Source organism: Triticum aestivum, chromosome 3B (genome assembly GCF_018294505.1).
Source record: "Triticum aestivum cultivar Chinese Spring chromosome 3B, IWGSC CS RefSeq v2.1, whole genome shotgun sequence".
NCBI classification, from domain to species: Eukaryota; Viridiplantae; Streptophyta; class Magnoliopsida; order Poales; family Poaceae; genus Triticum; species Triticum aestivum.
The window spans coordinates 632,941,262-632,965,605 of record NC_057801.1 but is presented as its reverse complement, the minus strand read 5'-3'; the positions used below and the strand labels follow the sequence as shown (position 1 = coordinate 632,965,605).

At 51.9% G+C, this 24,344-nt stretch overlaps 2 protein-coding genes and 1 pseudogene across 2 annotated transcripts; 1 reads left to right on the top strand and 2 right to left on the bottom strand.

The window, feature by feature from the left end:
• The first annotated feature begins 3,653 nt into the window (after positions 1-3,653).
• Positions 3,654-4,566, top strand: LOC123065917 (scopoletin glucosyltransferase-like; annotated as a pseudogene).
• Positions 4,567-8,722: 4,156 nt separating this feature from the next.
• On the bottom strand, positions 8,723-10,028 carry LOC123065916 (elicitor-responsive protein 1). The gene is made up of 4 exons (XM_044489109.1): positions 9,713-10,028; positions 9,536-9,601; positions 9,279-9,417; positions 8,723-9,161 (listed from the first exon to the last, which is right to left on the bottom strand). The coding sequence occupies exons 1-4, from the start codon at positions 9,777-9,779 to the stop codon at positions 8,942-8,944; spliced, it is 492 nt and encodes a 163-aa protein (XP_044345044.1). The 5' UTR covers positions 9,780-10,028; the 3' UTR covers positions 8,723-8,941.
• Positions 10,029-21,546: 11,518 nt separating this feature from the next.
• On the bottom strand, positions 21,547-24,040 carry LOC123065915 (elicitor-responsive protein 1). The gene is made up of 5 exons (XM_044489108.1): positions 23,837-24,040; positions 23,666-23,731; positions 23,429-23,567; positions 23,171-23,309; positions 21,547-23,054 (listed from the first exon to the last, which is right to left on the bottom strand). Exons 1-5 carry the CDS (start codon positions 23,901-23,903, stop codon positions 22,803-22,805), a joined length of 663 nt encoding a protein of 220 aa, XP_044345043.1. The 5' UTR covers positions 23,904-24,040; the 3' UTR covers positions 21,547-22,802.
• Between the last annotated feature and the right edge of the window lie 304 nt (positions 24,041-24,344).

Below are 24,344 nucleotides of genomic sequence, written 5' to 3'. Positions count from 1 at the left end.
GCGTTGACACAGATAAAGGAGCTTTTCTTGCCGAAATCATCGCCACTGCTCCCAACAACGATCAGAAATGGCTCATCCTTGGTGACTTTAACCTCATCCTTCAAGTGGAAGACAAGAACAATGATAAGCTGAATCTTCGTCTCATGGGCCAGTTCAGGCGTGCTCTGAATACTTGCCATCTCAAGGAGATTAAACTACATAACAGGAAGTTCACCTGGAGCAATGAAAGGGAGAACCCCACTCTCGAGAGGCTGGACCGCGCTTTTTGCAACCCGAGCTGGGATTTGACTTTCGAAAGTCATGTCTTGCACGCTCTTTCGTCATCCTTGTCGGACCACTGCCCCCTCCTCCTTTCCAACCAGAGTGGGCCCCGTAAACCTGCGACTTTCCGCTTTGAAACCTTCTGGACTAAAATGCCGGGTTTCCAAGAGACGGTTCTACAGGCATGGTCAGCGCCCTCTTCTCACACTCAGCCGGTGCACGTAATCAACCACAAGCTCAAGACCACCGCGCTCAGCTTGCGATCCTGGAGCAGGGGTCTCTTCTCTAACTGCAAGCTTTAGCTCTCCATGGCTCTGGAGGTCATTCTCCAGTTAGATGTCGCCCAGGATTCTCGCCCCCTGTCCACGGAAGAGAGGGCCCTCCGTGCTGGCCTTAAAAGATGGATTCTAGGGTTGGTGGCCTTGGAACGCTCTAGAAAACGTCAGGCCTCCAGAATCAACTATCTTCGCGATGGAGACGCCAACACAAAGTTCTTTCATCTGCGGATTAACTCGAGGAAACGCAAGAACCATATCCAAAGGCTCAAACATAATGATGGTTGGCTAAGGAGAACGTCATTCTCGAACACTTCTCCAAGACCTTGGGTCGCCCTCCCCTCCGGCAGCTAGATTTCAATTGGATGGTCGTTGATCCTAGCACCCATGCTTTGGAAGATCTCGACCTCCCCTTCTCTGAGTTGGAAATTAAGGAGGCGATCGATGATATGCCTTCAGAAAAGGCCCCCGGCCCCGATGGATTTTCCATTGCTTTCTTTCAATCATGCTGGGATATTGTCAAAGATGATCTCATGAGGGCCATCACTTCTTTCTCCGAGCAGTCAGCTTCTAATTTCGCCATCCTCAACACAGCTAACATCGTCCTCATTCCAAAGAAGGACGGTGCGGAAGCCATCACGGATTTCAGGCCAATAAGCCTCATCCACGTGGTCCCGAAGATTATCGCTAAAGCTATGGCTCGCCGGCTCGGTCTGAAGATGGATGCTATTGTTTCTCGCTGCCAAAGTGCCTTCATCAAAACAAGAACCATACATGACAACTTTATGTATGTCAGAAACACCGCTCGCAGTCTCCATCGCAGCAAAACTCCGGCTCTCCTCATAAAGCTGGACATTGCCAAAGCTTTCGACACAGTTCGCTGGGACTATCTACTCGACCTTCTGCGCCGTCTCGGCTTTCCTCCTAGATGGCGTGCTCTGCTATCCAGCCTCTTCTCCTCGGCCACTTCTAGAGTAATCCTTAACGGTATCCCCGGTAAGGACTTTGCTCACGGCCAAGGACTTCGCCAAGGAGACCCGCTATCCCCCCTGCTTTTCGATATCGCCATCGACCCGCTGCAACAAATTCTGGATAAAGCAACTGCGTCTGGTTTGATGAGCGAAAGTCCTGGAGGTTCACAACATCCTCGGATCTCTCTTTACGCTGATGATGCTGCCATCTTCATTGCCCCTTCGGTGCAGGATATATCCTGCCTGGCAAATATTCTTCAAGGCTTCGGGGAGGTTACGGGCATGGTGACCAATGTGGCTAAGAGCTCTATTGCCCCAATTCGCTGCTCCGATGTTGACCTCACCGCAGTTCTGGCAAACTTCTCGGCGACTATCACCCAGTTCCCTCTCAAGTATTTGGGGTTGCCCTTGTCGCTTGGTAGACTCAGAAGGACCGACCTTCAGCCATACATTGATAAAGCTGCGTCAAGGTTGAACCCTCTGAAAGGAAGATTCCTAAATCGGGCGGGGTGCTGCACTTATGTGAAATCTGTCCTTTCTTCCATGCCGATCTTCCTCCTGACCGCTACCAAAGTGGATAAAGGCTTCCTAAGGGCTATGGCCAAGATCTGTCGCGGTATGCTATGGGACTGCAAGGAATCTGTCAGCGGTGGGAAATGCAAGGTCAACTGGCAGAAGGTCTGCCGCCCTAAGGAGCTTGGTGGGTTGGGGATCCTAGATTTGGAAAGGTTCTCCCGCGCCCTTAGACTTCGCTGGCTTTGGGACGAATGGAAGGCTCCTGGAAAACCTTGGGTAGGTTTTGAAACTCCTAACGATGCCTCAGATAGACAGCTCTTCAACGCCGCGACTCGTGTTACTATCGGGGATGGCAAGAAGGCCTCCTTTTGGTCTTCCTCATGGCTTGACGGCAAGCCACCGAAAGATATGGCACCTCTGATCTTCAAAGCTTCGAGGAGGAAAAACCGAACGGTCCATGATGCCCTTACTGAACATACCTGGGTAGCGGATATTGCGGTGGAGGCCTTCACGGCAGAGCACATTGGCCAGTTCGTCCAGCTATGGGATCTCATCTCAGATATCCAGCTCTCCCCAGATATAGAAGATTCCATCATCTGGACCCTCTCCCCAAATGGATGCTACTCTGCGAGCTCCGCCTATAAGGCGCAGTTCATGACCGCGCTGCCTTGCTCCTTCGGCTCGATTGTCTGGAAAACGTGGGCGCCTCCCAAATGCCGCTTCTTCGCTTGGCTCGCCGTCCAAAATCGCCTCTGGACCGCGGATCGCCTGGCCAAACGTGGATGGCCACACCAGCCCTCCTGCCAGCTATGCCGGTGCTCCCCTGAGACGGCGAGACACATGCTCTTTGAATGCCGTTACTCCAAGAGGATCTGGTCCGCGGCGGCATCCTGGCTCTCCTGCCCGGAATTACTGCTTAACATGGGCTCTGGTCGCCCCAAGGTGGTGGACTACTGGCAGGCCTTAGTTAGGTCGCCCTCTTCCTCTCCCAAAGGTCTAAAAACGGCTATCATGCTCATCACCTGGGAAATCTGGAAGGAAAGAAATGAGAGAGTCTTCAACAAGAAATCCTCTCTGCCGGTGGTGGTCATGCACAAGATAAGAGAGGTAGCAAAAGATTGGATTCTAGCGGGAGCAAAAAACCTGGCGGATCTTGTGGGCTGATCTGTTTGTTGTTTTTGTTTTTTCCTTTTCCTTTGGGATGGCCTAAGCCATTCCCACCTTGCTGTTGTTCTTGCTCCTTCTTTATCAATATAAGGCAAAGCTTTTGCCTCGTTTCAAAAAAAAAAAAAAAAAGGTGATCACCACTGACGAGCATCCGATCCGCTCTCTCTAGCTACAGGAACGGGATCTGGGCAACCTGCACGGGTAGCAGCCATGGCGCCAACTAAGGACGACGAGCCGCCGCTGCACATCCTCTTCTTCCCTTTCCTCCTTCCTGGCCACCTTATACCGATGGCCGAAATTGCCGCACTCTTCGCCGCTCGCGGCGTCAGGTGCACCGTCCTCACCACGCCCGTCCAAGCCCTCACCATCCGCTCCGTCGTCGACTGCGCGAACAACAGCAGCGCCGCCGGCACCCCGATCTCCATCACCGTCGTGCCTTTCCCCGACGTCGGGCTCCCGCCAGATGATGGACCCCGGCCGTGAAGCGGCCGCGTCAGTGGGCGAAGTTCCAGATCGCCCACGACGCTGACCGGTCGAGCTACGGCGAGATCTTCAACAGCTTCCGCGAGCTGGAACCGGGCTACGCCGAGCACTACCGTGCCACGCAGCTCCGCCGCCGCGTGTGGCTCGTCGGGCCGGTCGGGCTCGTCAGTGGCAGCCTGGAGGACGTCCGGTCAAGAGGCGCCGTCGCCGGCGCGCTCTCGCCGGACGCCGCCGGCTGCCTGCGGTGGCTCGACGCGAACCCGGCCAGCTCGGTGGTGTACGTCTCCTTCGGCTCGATGACCAGCTTCTCGCCGGAGCAGATGCGGGAGCTCGCCCGCGGCGTCGATCTCTCCGGCAAGAACTTCGTGTGGGTCATCGCTAATGACGGCGCCGCCGCATCCTCGGACCCGTGTAAGCCAGGCGGGTTCCCGACGACGAACCGTGGGTACATCGTCCGAGGATGGGCGCCGCAGGTGCTCATCCTGAACCACCCTGCCATCGGCGGGTTCGTGACACACTGCGTCTGGAACTCGACGCTGGAGGCCGTGAACGCCGGCGTGCCGATGGTGACGTGGCCGCGGTACGTCGACCAGTTCTACAACGAGAAGCTGGTCGTGGAGGTCCTCGGGGTGGGCGTGGGCGTCGGCGCCGAGGAGTACGCGTCTAGCGTGGAGACCCACCGGGTGATCGCTGGCGAGGCGATAGCGGAATCCATCCGGAGACTGATGGAGGAGGAGGGCGATGGCGCCGCCATGCGCAAGAAGGCGAAGGAGCTCGGCGTGATGGCAAGGGGCGCGGTGGAGAAGGGTGGGTCATCATACGATGACGCCGGACAGTTCATGGAGGAGTTGATCGCCCGCCGGAGTTCCGTCGGATGTACCGCCGATGGCTAATGGTGATCCTCTAGCTGTCACTCGATTTCGCAGTTCATCGGTTAGCTCGGCGAGCTATTCACTGTAAATTAGTGTTCATGTCATTCCCGTTGTGTGTGTGTGTATCAGTGTATGTGTATGCTATCTGCAGGGGCAGCGTGCATTTGTTGTAGAGGGATCTGAAATCGTTTGTTGGGAAATTTGTTAGCATCTCCAACAGCCGCTGGAGCTCGGTTAGCGATTGCGCGCGCGTTAAACAGATTTGCTATTTTACATCTAGATGTGAAATAACTATCTCACATCTAATTCTAGAGTCGTTGGATCACCTATCTTTAATATTTGTGGAAAACGTGATGGTGTGGCTAGTGCGCTCGCTCGTTGAGCCTCGTCTCGCGCGTAGCTCATGTCCAGGTGCTAGTGCCAGGTCGGGCCGTTGTCGTGTTTCTTTGGTGATATTGGGCTGGCAGGCCATTTTTTGTCTATAGTCTACTCACGTGCCCCTCATCTAGTGGGCCTTAGTTTTTTTTCACCGTCGGCTGTGCTTTTCTAGTGGGCCCCTCATCTGTGAAACGACTCAACTCTAGTTCTTCTATTTTTGTAAACTTTCATTTGACTCTCACTATTTGTCTTTTTGTTTGTTTCCGTTTTATTTATTTTTTGTTTTGTTTTTTCTATTTCATTATTTGTTTTCAATTGTGAATTAGTTTTAAATTCGTGGTTTTTTGTTTTTATTTTCATTTTCTACTTTTTTTAATTTTTTCCTTCTTTCTTTATTTGTTAGTTTAAAATTCATGAACTTGTTTTCACTTTGTCATATGTTTGCTTTGAATGTCGTGCAAATCCTGATCGCTGGTTATTTTTGTCATGCGCACTATTGTGTCGCGTCGTGTGATTGGTGTCTACTTGTTGACATGTTCGCGCATGCGTCTTTTGTTAGGCCATTTTTGCCGCGCGGTCCGGGCACTCGTTTCGGTTTCGTTTGCTAATTCTCATCTAAATGAGAGTTAACAATGTTTTACCCAACTCATATACTGTTAGGTACACGTGTTTCTGAGTCGTGCTTGTTGTCGTTGTGTCGTGTTTTCTGTTTATCCCTCGTAAAGCAGTGAGACTAGATATCATATTTTTTAGTGGACCGTTATTATGTTTTGTGTATTGGTTTTTTCTGTGTGGGCTTAGTTTTTTTGGAGGGCCACATGTCTTTTTATTCCCTTTTTTGTTTTATTTTTGGTTTGACCGTGTAGCTAGATTTTTTTGTTTCAGATTTGCTAAAATCAATCTAGATGAATGTTTAGCTCTGTCTAGGTCTATAACTGTCTTATTTGTTTGTCTTAATGTTCGTACAAACCAAACATGCACGTCCGTGTCCACTCGTCAATTTTTTGCCACGCGTCCTCTTGTCCCATTTGTTTTGTGTCATCATGTTCTCGCGTTTCTTTCCATATGGACCCATATATGTCATTGTTTAGGGGTTCGACGATGAAGCTTATCCCCATCTTCTCACTGACGACCTTTGACCCCTGTTATTTTGCCTGTGTTTTATTTTGCATCCTAGTTATAGGTCTACCCTTGACAGGTTCGTAATTTCATAGTTGTCCCAGGTGCAAGTCCACCCTCGACTCGCAACTAGGCTCATACTTTTCCCAATTCCAAGCGCTCTATCTTCTATCGTGATTGTCGCTATTTGTTTTTTGCGTATCTTGTTGTTGGCCTAGGCATGTTAGTCTTCGCTTTTGTCCCCTCGACTCGCAATTGGCGCTTGATCATTTTTTGTCCAAGTTGCAAGCCACCCTCGACTCGCAACTGGAACCTGATCATTTTGTCCCAGTTGCAAGTCCACTCTCGACTCGCAACTAGGGTCCGACCATCTTTTGTCCCAGTTGCAAGTACGTTCTTGACTTGCAACTGGGACTTCACATTTTTTGTCCCAGATGCAAGTCCACCGTCGACTCGCAACTGGGGCTCAACCTTTTTCCCTAGTTGCAAGCCCATCGTTGACTCGCAATTAGGGTTCGATCTTTTTTTGTCCTAGTTGCAACCCCCTCGCCCCGTAACTTGGACCTGACCTTTTTTGTCCAAGTTGCAAGTCCACCCTCAACTCGCAACTGGGGGTCCGACCTTTTTTTGTCTAAGTTGCAAGTATGCCCTTGACTCGCAACTAGGCCCGACATATTTTTCGGGATGCAATTTCACTGTCGACTCGCAACTGGGGCCCGTGATTTTTCCCTCCTAATTGCAAGTCCCCCATCAACTTGCAAGTGAGGTCCGACCTTTTTTTTATCTCTACTGAAAGTCCAACCTCAATTCGGGGCCCAACCTTTTTTGTCCTAGTTCCAGATCCACTCTCGACTCACAAATAGGGCGAGAATTTTCTTTTGTCCAAGTTGCAAGTCCACCCTCGACTCGCAACTCAGGCCCGACCTGTTTTGTTCGAGTTGCAAGTCCACCTTTGACTTGCAACTGGGGACAAACTTTTTTTGTCTGAGTTGTAAGTTCACCATCAACTCGCAACTAGGGTCCAACCTTTTGTTCGAGTTGCAAGTCCACCCTCGACTCGCAGCTGCAGCCCGAGTTTTTTTACTCCCAATTGCAAGTCCACTCTCGATTCGCAACTGGGGCCCGACCTTTTTGTGTTTAGTCGCAAGTCCACGGCCGACTCGCAGTTGGGGCTCGATCTTTTCTTGTCCCAGTTGCAAGTCCACCCTTGACTCGCAACCGGGGCCCAACCTTTGTTGTCCCAGTTGCAAGTCTAAACAGAACACACAACTAGGGGCTGACTTTTTTAGTCCCAATTGCGAGTCCACCCTCGACTTGCCATTGGGGGTCCGACATTTTTTTGTCCCAGTTGCAAGTCCATCCTCGACAGCGAACAAACCGCAGATGAGCCGGCCCAAGTAGCTAGGATATGTTTTCTGTTTTGTTTTGTTCATGTTTTTTTGTTTTTTAATTTTATCATTTTTTATTTATTGTTTTTTCTCTCCTTTTAATTTTTCTATTTTCAAAAGTTAATATTAATTTTTTTCATTTTTCAGATTATTTTGTATTTTTTTATAAATTTACAGGATTTAATAAATGTTCCAAAATTCATAAATTTATTCATTATTCTAAAATTATTCGCGTTGATTATTTATAAAAAAATAATCAAAATGTGTTCATCTCTCACATGTTTATTGGAAATAAAACTAATATACTAGCGAGATTATCTCCGTCGTAAGAAGAGAAGGATGCGAGCTATCGTGTAGTGTAGCGTTGTAGTACGACTAGCAACAACAACAGAAAGAAACGCGAGTTGTTGTGTAGTATAGTAGTACAACTAGCAGCAACAACACGAAGGGACGCGAGCTGTCGTTTGTACTAGTACGACGGCTAGCAGCATTAGCAAGGGAGCAGCGGAAGCGGTAAGGCTAGCCCATGCGAGCATGCTCTGGGTGGCCCTCTGTTTTAGTCATGCTGGGTGATTCTCTAAAAACAAAAATTACACTAGGCTGGACAACAACAAAAATGAAAGACAACAAACAAAAAAAATCAACTAAGATAATATCATGTTAGATGTGAGATATTATCTCACATCTAGATGTGACATGGATGGACCCCACGTTAAAACCCATAAATTTGCGGCGCGGCGCTTATATAGCGCGGCGGTTGGAGATGCTCTTACTAGTGTTAGAGAACTGGACTCCGTAGTATCTCGTTACAGTTTAGCTAAATAACAGTCGACAGATTTTTGAAGTGGGGTCAGTTGATTTTTGAGAGTTGGCCGGAGGAAAGGAAGGGGCTTGCCGAAGGGCTACCTCATTATCGATCTTAGGGTTTAAGGTGAGGGCGGTGGTGGACGGCGATGGCGCACTTCGCCGGAGAAAAAACCCAAACACGAGCGGGGCTAGAGGGATGACCGGGGGCGGCAGCTAGACCGCCGATGGGGGCGGTTCCGGGGAGGGCGGGGCGGCGAGGCGGTCGCGGGAGCGCCGTCGACGGTTCGGCCGGTAGCGCGTTTGATGATCTAGGAAGAAGAAGAGGCGAGGAACAAGAAGGTTCAGGCGCCGTACGATATTCATCCAACGGTCCACAACGATCGACGGGCCCTAATTGAAAAATCAGTCGACTGATGTATAGCCGCATCCATCTTGTTACCTGTATCAACAAGCATTCAACGATGGAGAATTCCACACGGAGTATGTATGTTGTTTCAAAGAATCTTAATCATAAACGAATTTGGCGATCCTAAGCTGTTCTCGTTGGAGATATCAAGAATTGGACAGTTTCTGACTTAAGTGCTACAAAATGCAGCATACACACTTGGAGTCACATCATTCAACCATAGGCATATGATACGGTTGGCCACATCCAACACGGCAACAACACTAATTATGCACGACCGAAGGATCCGAGCGGACCCTCAGACCTTGTGCTCACGAAAGCTCTGCATCCAGCCTCCAACCTGTGCTCCATCTTCTTCAACCTTGCCATGGGCATCAACCTTTGCGGCGGTGAAGGTGATGCCGATTTTGATCTCGCCGTGGTACGAGTTGTCGGCGGTGACCACCCTGTACTTGGCCGGGTTCAGCCGCGATGTGCCGCTCTCCATGCCTATGCTGATCAGATCGGTCACATTGATCCTGCATCACAGAGATATATTCAGTAATTGGATTCTGACCTTTCTTTCTTTCTTTTTAATTTGCCATTTTAGTTATCTGCTGACGCTATTGCTTCGCAGCAACTAAGAGTTTACTCACGTTGCTTGGCCGAGGAAATCGTCGCGGGAGAAGGTGTCGTGGTCCATGATCCGGAAGACCAGCTTATCCTGCACGTTGGCAGCGGAGGAGTTGATCTGGAACCTCAACACCTCGTTCCAGCTCGGGTTCCTCCCCGCATCTGCATCAGAAGGCAACGTTAGGAAATCGCCATAGCCATAGGTATGGATTGCTGGTGGACCAACTGTCCAAGTCAACGGTGGACCAGGTCGAGTGCGATTGTGGAAGAAGGCACTGACCTCGGGCGGTGCTGCTCTTGCGCTCCTGGCTCCGGTACTGCACGATCACGTACGGGTCGATCTTCCCTGCACATATAGAGGTAAAATCAGATGAGTCTCCATCCACAGCTGAGCGCAAGAACAGAGCAAATCGAAGCCAACCCAAATTGGAAGGAAGGCGTGCAGTGGACTACTCACCGAGGAAATCGGTGCCGGAGAGGCCCTTGGCGTCGACCAGATGCACCTCCAGGAGACCGCGCGCCATTCTTCTCTCGATCTCGCTGCAAAGCTAACCAATATATCTTCACCCTCTCCGACGGACACGGCCGGCCGGCTGCTCTGCCCTTTCTGACTGGAGTGTCTTGTTCTGTTTCGTCTAGGACTAGGCCTGTCGCTCTTGTTCTCCTGCGGCTGGCGTTCAGAATTTGTTGGTGCCGTAACCGACGCGCGCCGCCGTATTTATATACCATTTGGCTCCTCGGATGGCTGGCGGCTGCCGCTCTACGGATCCATTCAAAACTCAGGAGCTGGTCGTCGCTAACGTGAGGAAGCTCACGCCATTCTATAGCCGGTTTGGACTGGTTCAAGACCCGCTTCACTTGCCATCACTGACGTCGACCGCTTCTATGCGAGAAACCGAGTGTTGCTACGGCCTCTGCTGACGCCTACGAAGATTTCCACGCGGTGACATGGAAGGAGAAACGTACTTGGAGTTGGACCGTGGTCTCGCATGAATTGGCCTAGATCCATAGCAACGTAGCAGGACTTGGTCTCGACGCCACATATTTAAGCGATAGGCGCCGTTGGCCTCTCACATCTGACCTCGGCTAAGGGCATCTCCAGCGTCTAAAAGCGCCGCCTGGGGGTGAGCCGGCGCAAAAAATGGCTCTGGGGGCGAGTCGGTCCCCAGCCGTCGGCCCCCCATGGCCGCCCCCAGGCGCGTATTAAAAAAAAAGAGTCGTTCGGCGAAGTTATGATAAAAAGTAGTTAAATTTCGGTTAAATATGGCAAATTTCGGCGAAATTCGCGCATTTTCATTACATTAACCTAATCTAAAAAAGAAAGGAGCTGAAGTCGTCGCCGCCATCGTCGTCGTCGGCCTTCTCCTCCTTGACGCGGGCACCCCTGCCGGACCCGGCGTCGCCATGGCGGACTGGCGGCGGCGCGTCGTCGTCGTCGTCGCTGTCGCATAGGACGACGACCCCGTCTTCATCGCGGCCGCGTCGGCGCTCCTCGAAGCGGCGCAGGGCGACGCGCTGGTGCTCCTTCACCTTCTCCCGGCGCGCCTTCTCCATCGCAATGGAGTCCTGGCGCGCCCATTCTAGGGCCGCGTCGTCGTCGTCGAACTCCGCCTTCACCGGCGCCAGCCCCGGCTCCGTCTTCACCGGCGCCAGCCCCGGCTCCGTCTTTGGCTTGACGAAGCGCGGAGGAGCCGACGAGGAGGAGGCGCGCCGGCCGCCCTCGTTGATGACGATGCCGACGCTGCGAGTGCGCCGACCGAGCGGCGACTCCGCCGCGGGCTCGGCCTTGACGCCGAGCAGGACCGGAGTGCCGGAGGAGTGCGATGAGGATCGGGAGGAGGAAGAGGAGGAGGAGGACCCGAACCTCCTTGGCGCCCATGGCCTGACGCGTCGGTGCTGCGCCGGGGGGTACGCCAACGGCGGGTCGTTGCCACCCTCGAGGTACGTGAGCACGCCCTCGAGTGTGCGGTCGGGGACGCCCCACCAGAGGTGGCGCCCCTCGCTGTTCTGTCGGCCGCCGACCACCGGCGCGCCGTTGGTGGACGCCAATCGTTGCTGCTGGCGGCACTCGAAATACGCCGCCCAGGCCGCGTGGTTGTCGGCGGCGTACTGGGGGAGGGAGAGTTGGGCGTCGGTGAGGGACGCGCGCACGATCTCGACCTCCTCGGCGAAGTAGTTCGGCTTCGCCACGGCGTCGGGCAACGGGGGAATGGGCACTCCCCCGGCGCTGAGTCTCCACCCCGTTGGCCCGGCGCGCATGTCCGGCGGCGCCGGGATGTTCGCCATCCCGTGAAGCGCCGCCCGTGAGGAATCAATGGCAAGGCTGACCGGCGGTAGCCTTGCCATTGATTCCCCGCGGGAACCGAGGCCGTTGGGGGAAGACGAGGCGCCGAGTCGCTGACGCGGCTGGCCCGCGTCTTTTTCGCGCCAAAACAGCTCGCCCCGGCGCCCCCGGGCGCCCCCAGCGCGTCGGGTTCGGGCTGGGTCTGCCGACGCTGTTTTCGGCCCAAGTCGGCGAAAATCGGGCTCCTCGGGACGCGACTGGGCCGTTTTTTCGGCGACGGCGCGAAAAAATCGCCTGGAGAGGCTTTCCTGGGGGCGCGGCTGGAGATGCTAAGCTTGGCTGCTCTTATACAAGCGCCTACGAAAGGATGAAAAGGATTGTTCATCAAACACAAGAAAACAGGGGATCTTTTTTTCTTTTCCCCCTGTTTTCTTTCAAACGTGCGTGAAAACAAAAGCGACAAGAAGCCTCCTTTACCAGCCTGAACTTGTGCTAGTTTTACTTCATAACCTCGGAATTTGATTTGGTTTGGTCTATTTTACAACAGGTCTACTCCCATCGTTGCCTTGTTGAAGACATTGTCTCCTTGCTGATGTATTGGCCTTTATTGGTCGGCCTCAGCAACTAGAATGAAAATCCTTGTCTTTACCATCTCCGGCTGGGCAGGGCGACGATGGAGTGAGGGCGTGTATCCCTTCTTGAGGGTGTTGTTGCCGAAAAAGTTGATTTAGTCGTGCGTGTTAAACTCATGTATTGTAATGGGTCTACCATAATTGTGCTTCTTATGTAGTACTCCGTTTATTAATGTCTTTGGTCTTGTTGCCTTGAATCAACTCTAATAAAATTGGTTGTGGGCATCACATTGAAGCAGAGGCCCGGGGTTTCAACCTCCGTTTCGACGCCCCTCCCCTCCCGCTGAACCTCGAAATCATTTACTATACTTTATTTCCCGTTGCGTCTTTGGCGGAAAGACCTATTACTCCCAAGAAGCCAAGCAACCCATGAACAACATGCCTTATGAATGATCCGCAAAAGGTTTTTGGTTCCCTACATAACTATGACTAACCACAAACACAACTACAGTAAGAAGATATGCACAACCACATTAGTAAATATACCCATACCAATAACAACATGTGCGTATAGTCATGAGGCAAGGAGCCGATAATAAAGAATACGGAAATGACAACATTGCTAATTATTTTCACGAGCAAACACTCTAGACAACAATCCCATCTTACATATTTTTATCAAAGGTCATGAGACCCTTTACATGCGAAAGTTTCAAAAATAAAAGTTTCTGGATTATAACAAACCACATTCTCAGTTACTAAACTATTGCATTCCTCTTATTTTTTCAGAAGGGTCTATGTTAGAGGTGTTTAATCAACAAATATCACATGCTCAACCATCTTTTAGTCTTTTGCATAACTAGCAAGCACTTTGGCGCAAATGTTTAGAACAAATATGTTTTAACTGGACACAAAGGAAGGTTTAAAGTTTAGCAAGTGATTAGCTTCTAAAATCTATTTATCTCAAGGATAATGTTAACAGTAATGAATCTATCATAGTTATATACATCATTAATTTTATATGTTTACGGATCTTTCTCTAGCATGTTATGTTTACTTTAGAGACTAGGGAGGATAAACAAAATTGACTCAACATAGAATTAAAAAATAGGCTATTCAAAGAGAAGACGAGGTTGACATGCGGCTTTTGGGTTTTGATTGCACAAGAGTTTACTGGAAAGGAACATTATTTTACATTACCTCTTATAATGGTGATCATTTGCGTTATTATTATGATTTTATGCCCACATCACAAGTTTGTATAAAGGTTCAATTTTCTTCCAATAAAAAAGCACGCTTAATTAAATGATAACTTTGATGCTCGTGCGTCGATGAAAACTTACTTGGAAGGTTTTTCTCGACCCATAGGTAGGTATAGCGGGCTCTTATGGAAGAGACCGGGTTTCGGGTTTTGGATACACACACATCATTCATGCTTAGTGCAGGATTTTAGGGTCGCAAAGGATGAAGTAAATCGCTGGCACCCGCTATTTAAACGTGGCCTCGCCCGACACCATCCGCACCATAGCACGCCCGCTTCCAATCCTCCTTTGTGCACCACCTTCGGCATGACCATGAGCTCGAGAGCGATGTGGAAGAGCCTCTCGATGGAGAAGAAGCATGAGGTGGCTGGCCTTGTGGCCTGCTGGTAGGGCCATCATGCATGGAGGATACAAATAGGCTTGACAGTGAGCTCCCCGGAGGTGAGCGACAATGACCCGACAATGGAGGAAGCCCCCGACGAAGATCCGGCACCCCTGCCCGCGCCGATCCATGTTGGCCTCACCATGGAGTAGACGGAGGCACACTTCGATGCCAACATGATGGACGAGAAGCCGGTGTCGGTGTTTTGGCAGACGCAGGAGGAGCAGTGCTACAACCTCGCCCTATGGCGCAGGGCCAAATCTATGACGAGTTCGCCAGTGAGGAGGCCATGGCCGTGGAGAACCCAAACTCCGTTGAGGAGCAGTGGATGTTCTATATGGCCGCGCGTAGCGCTCGCGCGTCGTCGTCGGACGCATAGGCGGGCACGATGGCAGCTAGGCACCACTAGCGCCGCTATGAGCACAATGTCGGCTCGCCCAAATCCATTGTCGACCTCACCTCCACCGACGACGGCTAGTTCGTGGACTCCAACGAGGAGTAGGGCATGGGAGACGGTGGCACCTCATGTCCCATGTGGGCCAGTTCGTGTCCCATGTCCTACTCTTCCTCGCCGACGACCGCACCTTCACTTCCCGAGGCTCATGACCGCCGAACATGGACACGGAGGGGAATAATAAGTACTTGGATGACGGGCGCCGGCGGAGATTTAGACTAGGTTAGGGTTTGGACGCTTTTGTTTAAACGTGTGTCGAAAATATAATGAACGTGGTATTGTTTAAATAAAAATCATCCGGTTTGCATGAAAATCCTCCGGTTTATTCAAATCCCGTTTGAAATGTATGTGGACGTGGTTCGATGACCGACTCCCGTATCGTTGTTCATAGGCGCGTCCATGAACAAATACCGCATCCGTTTTGGGGTCCAGAGTAAGTCGTGCGCTTAATCTTGTCGGATGTACCGCTCGCATGTGCATTATTTTGTAGGGGTATTGTAACATTAGTTGAAACCACCATTTGTCAATAACAACAACAAAATCTTGAAATATGCATGCATGTGAGTGGAGGCCTCGCATGCAAGATGTTTCACTAAAGTGGTGATCTAAACCATCACCACCATAATGTAGTGATCTAAACACTCTTATATTTCTTCACAGAGGGAGTACATGCTAGCAATTAAGTTCGCTTAGTCGTCAAGCCACAGAGAGATAAAGAGAAACTAGAAACGAAATTAAAGAGTTTCCCCATCCTACCGTTCATTCACGCCAACTGCAATGCCTCACTTTCTCATCTTGCGAACTGGCTATCACGGATTGAAGCTACAAACCTAACCTACTTGTCTCTCCTCTTCCCACCAATAACTCCTCTCTGAATTTTCCGTGGCTGCACGTTCGGCACAGGCCACACTCCGCGCGCGCGCGCATACAGGCCACACTACAAATCACACTCCACACACACTGCCCGAAGTGCGGCGCCGGCGATGGATGCTGGTGGAGGTGGGGCTGCTGCCGGTGGCGGTGAAGCAGCAGCTGCAGGTGGAGATGGTGCCAGGGCGGCGACGGGAGCCATCCGTGCGGTGGCGAAGGTGCACCTCGCCCTCGGCTGGGCGGCGGCGACTTTCGCCCTCTGCGCCGTCACCCTCCAGCCCCAGCTGAAGCCGCGGGGAGGTCAGTGCGCGGCCACCGAGGTGGACGCAGCGACCATGCGCGCCAAGGGGCTGCTGTTGCTGCTCCCCGCCGGCGCCCAGGCAGCGGCGGCCACGGTGGCCGCCTTCGCGCCGGACGCCTGGAGATGGAGGCGGCTGCACGTCGGCTGGACCTTCGCGGCCTTCGCGCACGTCCTCAGCGTCTTCACCTACTTCCACCTCGAGGACGCCTTCACTGCTGCGGCCGCCGTCGCCTTCAGCGGCTGCCCCGGCCACATGTACGTGGAGACGGCCATGTTCATCGCCCACAACGTCCTGCTCTTCGTGCCCCTCTGCGTCTTCTTCATTGTAGGCATCGCCGCACTCGTCGCCGCCGTGGTAGCCCTTTGATTCCTACAAACATATCGATGCATCCATGCCTAGCGAAGCTTGTCCAGTACTATGCTATGTCGTCCAGCACTCCAGTCTAAGCTACTAGCTAATGATTGATCAATGTGGCACTAATTAGGGTTAATTGGTGTACATGCTGCTCTGTTGGAATGCTAGATCGATGCATGATGTGCATATGGTTGGAGATGAGCATGGGATCGAGTTTGTACTCTTTAGAGCTAGTTATTATATGAATGCATGGAGCTTAGTTTGATTCTGTGCTAAAACTGCAGCTTGCTGTGATGTGTTTGTGGCTTGTTTTCTTCTTCTTTATTTTCGAGATTAGTTTGATGAAAATTTTGCGTTGTGTGTCACAAGAAATATTTCTTATCTTCTGAAGGATCGAGTTACCAAACTCATCAGTTTTGTGTTACTGAAGGTCGAGTACGTCTAATGGTGCTGAAATGTTCCAATTAATGTTTTTACCAAAAAATTAGCACGAAAAATATACGCAAAACGACCGGACTTGAACAGAACCGGGCTTGGCTCATGCGTGCAGTTAATATTGACGCAGGGCAGAGAGGTGCAGTAGTTTTCATGCAGTAGATGGTAAGATACTAAGATGGGTGCTGCCACGTAGTACGACGTACAGTTTACACCAAAATGGACGTCTCCTACCCAAATGCGTGCCGCTGCCGCTGCCGGCGTGCATTGCATGCTGCCATCTCTCACTGCCAGACAGCGAGACAGAGACCTAGTTCGGTCCAACCATCTCGCTACCGTAACGAGTTTGTGCTAGCTAGTACTGTACGCTGATCTCGATGGTCACTTACTCTTTTCGTGCTGCGGTACGCGCAGGCAATGGAATCGATGCACATGATGCAACGCTGGCATATAGCGAGCAGGCAGAGAGTGAAGCTGAAACCGAACTAATATGGGAGTGGCGCATGTGCATACATCCAAAAGTGCAACTTGACCCAGCAAATATGGCAACTCATCTTCATGGCACTGTTTGGATACTCTAACCCAGTTAGAGTTAGAGTTATTTTCTAACCCGCTCTAACCCAAATAAACACCTCTTCACCGGGATAGTTGGGTTAGATGAACTAACCCATTCTAACCCTACCTGTTTGGATACTTTTGAGTTATTTGAGCCTCCAACTAACCCAAACTAGCTCTAATCCCATGATCCAAACAGAACCATTGGTGCCATGGGAATGAACCAACATCAGTGCATGAGGAACCCGGCCCGCACCACAGAATGACTTGAGCATCTTTCTTGAGATATACGAAGATTGGTGATTGGATTCTCAATGGGTCTAGTTTATACCGACAAGGAAAATGTGTGTTTCAATAAGTAATTGCATAGCGTTTGTACCAACTTAACCAACCTAACGTAAAAAAAATCATAGACATTACCATAGTTATGCGGATGCTAGACGAATGCATACCCCTCACCGGTCATAGCAAAGTTCTGTTGGTCATGTAGGAAAACATCTACTTGGGACATGTGCTCCGACCCAAGTAGTTTCCATTGGTAGAAAACTTAGCTGACACAGACAGAATCATTGGTTCTGTCGAACATGGCGATTACAAAGTTATTGTTGTATCCAACATAAATAGACGGGGGTTGAGAGATGATAATCTCGATTTGCATCTATTCATGCCACCCAACATGTTGCAACCCTATGTAGTTAATGGGGAGGCACCGGCGACGGTGAGGGGGAAGGAGGGGTTGGAGGGGTCGGCCGCCTTGGCAGCTTGGGGTCGACGCCCGTGTCGCCCTGGTGACGGAGCGACGCGGGACGAAAAAAGAAAGATAAAGGAAAAACATGATTACAGTCCTCTAGTGCAGCTAGATTATCATAAATTATTAAAGCATGTCATTTGTGGTACATAAAATACTTAGTCAGGGCTGCTCCCATATAAGTAGTGCCCCAGGTTGAGGCGGGCATGAAAACTTCGTACATGAACGCACTCCTTGTACAAACTACCAAGTTATCAAGGCATGAACAAGCCTTCAACACTGGAGAATCCAACACGGTAGAATGTATGGTGTTTCAAAAGAATCTTAATCATAAATGAATTTGGCTAAGTTAAGCTGCCTCTGACTATACATCTAAAGTGCTACAAAATTCAGCATACATACACTTTTGCAATCATAGGCATGTGATGCTGTTGGCATAGTAGCCACGCAGCATGCCACATCCAACACCACTAGTTATGTACTTCGGTTGGAGTACGACCGAAGGACCCCGACCGGACCCTCAGACCTTCTGCTCACGAAAGCTCTGCACCCAGCCCCCAATATTGACAAGTGTACATTGTACTTGTGTTGTAATATACTGTACGTAGTCTGATCCTAGAATTATGGATCTCCTCCGACCCGTTGGGCCTGCATGCCTACTCTCCCGGGTCCTCTCTCCCTCTCTCTCGAGGATATATTGTAATCTCTGTAACAGAATCAACACACAAGGAAATACAATCTTCCAACTTGGTATTAGACACCCAGCCTCTCCTCTCCGACGACTCCTCGCCGGCCGCCACGTCGCCCGGCTCTCTCTCCACCTCGACTGCGCCGGCCGCTCCCACCTCGTCGGTCACTTCTGCCGCCTCGTCCCCGCCGTTCATCTTCGGTACGGCCCCTTCGTTCCTCTCCAACTCCTCCGCCGCCTCTGGTTCTCAATTCGCTCCCCTCTTCAACTCTGGCAACCCACCCTCCCACAACCCACCCGCCCCTACCACGCGCGGCTCCATCTTCCATGACCACATTACCAACAACATAAAATTTCTCCTCAATCCCGCTGATCACAACTACCACAAGTGGAAGACATTCTTCCTCATGGTGCTCGTTCGCTACGGCGTCACCTTCCTCATCGAGACCCCGCCACCACCCAACGCCCCGTCCCATTACCTTGAGCTGGATGCCCATGTTGTCCTGTGGATCTACGCCACCCTCTCCGACACCATGTGTGATCATGTCGTCGGCGCCACCACCACCTTCGCCCTCTGGCACAAGATCAAGGACTATTTCCTCGCCAACCGCGCAGCCCGCTTTATGATCCTCAACCGCCAGTACCGCAATCTCAAACAGGGGGATCTCTCTGTCTCGGAGTACGCGCGCCGCATGAAGCAGCTCACCGACGCCCTTGCCGACATCGACCACGCTGTCAAAGAGGTGGATCTCACAACGCAGTTCCTGCACGGGCTCGACAAGCGTCTCGAAACAATTCGGGTCGTTCTTGGTGATCAGACACTCCCCTTCGACACCGTCCTCTCCCGCGTCATCCTGGCAGAGGAGTCCCAGGCTCAGCGCGCGGCGGAGGAGAGCGCCTCGGCTTTCGCCATGACGGGCGGTGGCTCGTCGAGCGGCCCCTCCGACGCCGGTGGACGCGCCCCCAACGACCGTGCTGATCGGTCTTCCAGCACCAACTACGAGCCCCCCTACGGGGCCCCTCCTGCCTCCGGTCGTGGGCGTGGCGAACGCTCCAGCGATAGTGGTGATCGTGGCCGCGGACGCGGCCGTCGGCGTGGCCGTGGCCGTGGTGACAGCGGCGGGCGTGGCCGGCCTTCTCCAGCGCCGTTCTCTCCGTTCACCGGCTACTTCGCCCCCTATGGCATGGCGCTCCCGGCACCGCGTTCTGGCTGGATCCCTCCCAACGCGGCTGGCGTGCTCGGCCCCCGCCCGGGTGCCCACGCTCAGGCGTACCATGCTTACACGCCCCCGACGCCACCCGCACCGGTCTACTCTTCGCCTCAGCCCTCGTGGGATCATCTCGCCATGCTGAATGCCGCCTTCAGCAACGGTGGCTACCCCGCTCCCCCGGCGCCCGAGTGGTACCTCGACAGCGGCGCTTCCTCCCACGTCACCGGAACTCAAGGTAACATTGCCAAGTCTAGTTCTTCCTTAAAGCATTTACCGTCTAGCATCCTTGTTGGTAATGGGCATCATATTCCAGTAACTGCTGCTGGTTCTACCACTCTACCTCCTCACGGTTTTCGACTTACCGACATTCTTGTTTCTCCCTCTGTTGTCACTAGCTTAATCTCTGTTCGTAAATTCACTAAGGATAACTCTTGTTTTATTGAATTTTACCTGTGTGGTTTTCTTGTGAAGGATCTTCGCACTCGGAGAATTCTCATGATCTCCGTTAGCCATGGCGACCTCTATCCTTTGTCGGCAATAAATCAGCTCGGGCGTCTACACTCCTCGCCACCACTCCCTTGGACTTGTGGCATCGTCGCCTCGGCCACCCCAGCGCTCAAACACTTGCTTCCCTCTTCAAAGATTTTCTTAGTGAATGTAATAAGGCACCCCTCTCTCCTTGTAGTGCATGCCAACTAGGCCGCCAGCCACGCCTCCCCTTCCCCTCCTCTCTTAGCAAGACTTATGCTCCTTTTGATTTAATACATTGTGATTTGTGGACATCTCCGGTTGTAAGTTTTTCTGGATTTCAATATTATCTTGTTGTGTTGGATGATTTTACACATTTTTCCTGGACGTTTCCCCTACGCAACAAATCTGACACCTCCACCGTCCTTCAACGCTTCTTCACTTTTGTTCACACCCAATTTCACACAGTCATCAAAAGCATGCAATGTGATAACGGCGGCGAGTTCATCAACACACCTCTTCGCACCTTTTTCTCCACCGCATCTCATATCACTTCTCTTGCCCTCACACGTCCCCACAAAACGGCAAGGCCGAACGCATGATTCGTACGACCAATGATATAGTGCGCACCCTACTACTACAAGCCACTTTACCCCCTCCCTTTTGGGTCGAGGCTCTCCACACCGCCACCTACCTGCTCAACCGGCGGCCATCCCGTGCTATAGCTCCTCACACACCTCATTTTCTTCTTCATGGCATACCCCCAACCTATGATCATGTTCGCGTTTTCGGTTGTCTATGCTTTCCAAACTTGTATGCCACCATGGATCACAAGCTTGCTCCGTGCTCTACCCGCTGCGTTTTCCTCGGCTATGCCCTCGAACATAAAGGTTATCGCTGTTTCGACCTCACCTCCCAACGCGTCATAGTGTCTCGCCACGTTATTTTCGACGAAACAATTTTTCCATACACAACACACCCACCAGCCCACATACTCCCCACGTCCACAGAGAATCCTCATGCACAAACTGCCCCTCCCCCCTTCCCGGATCCCCATGCGGATCCTCCTGCTGGATTCCCAGGCGGATCCCCCGGTGGACCCCCATCCGCTGGCGCTGACCGGTCGCCCGCCCCCTCCACGCACCCCACGTCGCCTGCGTCTCCCGAATCGCCTGCACGATCTACCCCGACTGCCGCGCCGGTCTCCCACGACACGCCTGCCTCCCAATCCACCTCGGATCTGCCGCCCACCAGCTCTGCTGCACATGCTGCTAGTCCCACCAAATCTCCCTCTGCTTCCGCGCCCACCAGTAACACCACGACACCTCTCCCGAAGCATGCCGTTCCCGTAAAGCCACCCCAAAACTCACACAAGATGTCCACACGTGCCAAATCTGGTTTTCTCATGCCACGCCGTTTATTCCTCGCTGATGCATCCCACACACCCATCTCTCCAATCCCACCCACCTATAAATCGGCACTCAAGGATCCCCATTGGCGCCAGGCGATGCTCGACGAGTTTAATGCTTTAATGAATAACTCTACTTGGTCTTTGGTGCCTAAGGCTGCAGGTGCAAACGTGGTTACGGGAAAGTGGATCTTTCGCCATAAGTTCAACACTGATGGCTCCTTGGCTCGGTACAAAGCAAGGTGGGTTGTTCGTGGGTTCACTCAGCAAGCAGGCGTGGATTACTCGGAGACATTCAGTCCTGTGGTCAAGCCGGCCACAATTCGGGTCGTGTTGAGCCTTGCCACCTCTCACTCTTGGCCCATCCATCAGCTTGACGTCAAAAATGCCTTCCTACACGGTGAACTCAATGAGACAGTGTATGCTTCACAACCGGCTGGCTTTGTTGACTCCTCCAAGCCGGACCATGTCTGCCTCCTTCGTAAGTCTCTCTACGGTCTCAAGCAAGCGCCCCGGACTTGGTTTCTTCGCTTCCAAGCCTTCTTGCTTTCACTTGGGTTTCGTGCTTCCAAGAGCGACTCGTCACTTTTTATCTTGCATCATGGCACCTCTCTTGCGTACTTGCTCGTTTATGTGGATGACATCATCCTTACCGCTAGCACACCCACCACATTACACTCTGTCATCACCGCCCTCAAGAAGGAATTTGCTATGACCGACCTTGGTGCTCTTCACCATTTCTTAGGCATCAACGTCACCACCAACGCCTCCGGTCTCTTTCTTTGTCAACAACAGTACACCCTAGAGCTTCTTGAGCGCGCCTCCATGCTCAACTGCAAGCCGGTTTCCACCCCTGTTGACACCACCGCCAAGTTGTCCTCTCATGATGGGCAACTGCTTTCCAACCCCACCTATTACCGCAGTCTGACTGGTGCACTACAATACCTAACTCTTACACGACCCGACATTGCGTATGCGGTTCAACAAGCCTGCTTGTTCATGCATGCACCCCGCGATATCCACATGCAGCTTGTGAAGCGCATTCTCCGGTATCTCCGAGGCACCTCTCACTATGGCCTACAGATTTTTCGTTCGCCCTCTAAGGATCTCACGGCCTATACAGACGCGGATTGGGCAGGTTGCCCGGACACCTGCAAGTCGACGTCCGGTTTCTGTGTCTATCTTGGCACCAATCTTATCTCCTGGTCCTCAAAACGACAACCCACCATCTCCCGTTCGAGTGCTGAAGCTGAATATCGTGGCGTTGCCAATTGTGTGGCCGAATCTTGCTGGTTGCGGCAGCTACTTTTCGAGCTCAAGGTGCCACCAACTCGTGCTACTGTGGTGTACTGTGACAATATCAGTGCCTCATACCTTGCCAGCAATCCTGTTCAGCATCAGAGGACCAAACACATCGAGATAGACTTGCATTTTGTTCGGGATCGTGTGGCACTTGGCGAGGTACGCGTGCTTCATGTTCCGTCAAGCTCCCAATATGCCGATGTGTTCACCAAGGGGCTTCCTTCACAGATTTTTCATGAGTTTCGGTCCAGCCTAAACACCCTTCCTAATGGTGTTCCGGCTGAGGGGGGTATTGACAAGTGTACATTGTACTTGTGTTGTAATATACTGTACGTAGTCTGATCCTAGAATTATGGATCTCCTCCGACCCGTTGGGCCTGCGTGCCTACTCTCCCGGGTCCTCTCTCCCTCTCTCTCGAGGATATATTGTAATCTCTGTAACAGAATCAACACACAAGGAAATACAATCTTCCAACTCCCAACCTGTGCTCCGTCTTCTTCAACCTGACAATGGGCATCAACATCCAATTAAAACTCACGCTAGTCCACGAGAGAGAAACAGAGCTGTCGGCGGTGACCATCCACTGTACAAAATCACAGAAATGCGCGCATGTCTTTACCTTTGCGGCGGTGAAGGTGATGCCGATCTTGATCTCGCCGTGGTACGAGTTGTCGGCGGTGACCACCCTGTACTTGGCCGGGTTCAGCCGCGACGTGCCGCTCTCCATGCCCATGCTGATGAGGTCAGTCACATTGATCCTGCACCACAGAGATATATTCAGTAATAGGATTCAGATCTTTCTTTCGTCTTCAATTTGCCACTTCAATTAGCTGCTGAAATGCTGGTGCTTCGCAGCTAGGAGTAAGAATTTACTCACGTTGCTTGGCCGAGGAAATCGTCGCTGGAGAAGTTGTCGTGGTCCATGATCCGGAGGACAAGCTTATCCTGCACGTTGGCCGCGGAGGAGTTGATCTGGAACCTGAAGACCTCGTTCCAGCTCGGGTTCCTCCCCGCATCTGCATTACAGGCACGCCACGCGGCTGATTCGTTCAGCAAAACTATATTTCGTGGACCAAGAGAAACAGAGCTGCATGGAAGGGAAGCAGGGACTGACCTCCGGCGGTGCTGCTCTTGCGCTCCTGGCTCCGGAACTGCACCACCACATACGGGTCTATCTTCCCTGCACATACATGGCAAGCACAAAATTCAATCTCCGTCCACAACCGAACACAGAACGGAGCAAATCGAAGCCAAGAACACGCGTGCAGTGGAGTACTCTACTCACCAAGGAAATCGGTGCCGGAAAGGCCCTTGGCGTGGACCAGATGCACCTCCAGAAGGCCGCGCGCCATTTTATTTGCTCTCTCGTTCTCGCCGGAAAGCCAACCAACACTCGAAGTCGATCCTCTCCCACGGCCGGTCGGCAGTCGGCTGCTCTGCCCTTCCGAATGAATGTCTTTCTCTCTTTCGTCTTTGTTCTCCTGCGGCTCGCGTTTGGAATTGAGGTGCCGTGACTGACGCGCGCCGGCGTATTTATATACCATTTGGTTCCTCGGGTGCAGTACAGGAGCTGGTCGTCGCCAAGCGTGAGGAAGCTCACGCCATTTGGACCGGTTCAAAGCTCCCCTTTGTTTCTACTCTCCTTCCCTTCCCGCACGGAAACAAGGTGGAGCTTTACTCTTCTTTAGCCCAAGTTGACAACTACTGTACTTTATTACTGGTTGAGCCTCGAGACACGACAACTAGAGTCCTTCGTTTTGCCCGGACTAACGTCTTTACTTGCCAATCACCAA

Bases quoted from the DNA above. Each gene is read 5' to 3' on its own strand.
- LOC123065916 (XM_044489109.1), bottom strand. From the start codon at position 9,779: ATGGCGCGCGGTCTCCTGGAGGTGCATCTGGTCGACGCCAAGGGCCTC. The intron at 9,602-9,712 runs GTGAGTAGTCCA...CTATATGTGCAG, and splicing joins CTCCGGCACCGATTTCCTCG to GGAAGATCGACCCGTACGTG. The intron at 9,418-9,535 runs GTCAGTGCCTTC...CTTCTGATGCAG, and splicing joins CAAGAGCAGCACCGCCCGAG to ATGCGGGGAGGAACCCGAGC.
- LOC123065915 (XM_044489108.1), bottom strand. From the start codon at position 23,903: ATGGCGCGCGGCCTTCTGGAGGTGCATCTGGTCCACGCCAAGGGCCTT. The intron at 23,732-23,836 runs GTGAGTAGAGTA...ATGTATGTGCAG, and splicing joins TTCCGGCACCGATTTCCTTG to GGAAGATAGACCCGTATGTG. The intron at 23,568-23,665 runs GTCAGTCCCTGC...CCTGTAATGCAG, and splicing joins CAAGAGCAGCACCGCCGGAG to ATGCGGGGAGGAACCCGAGC.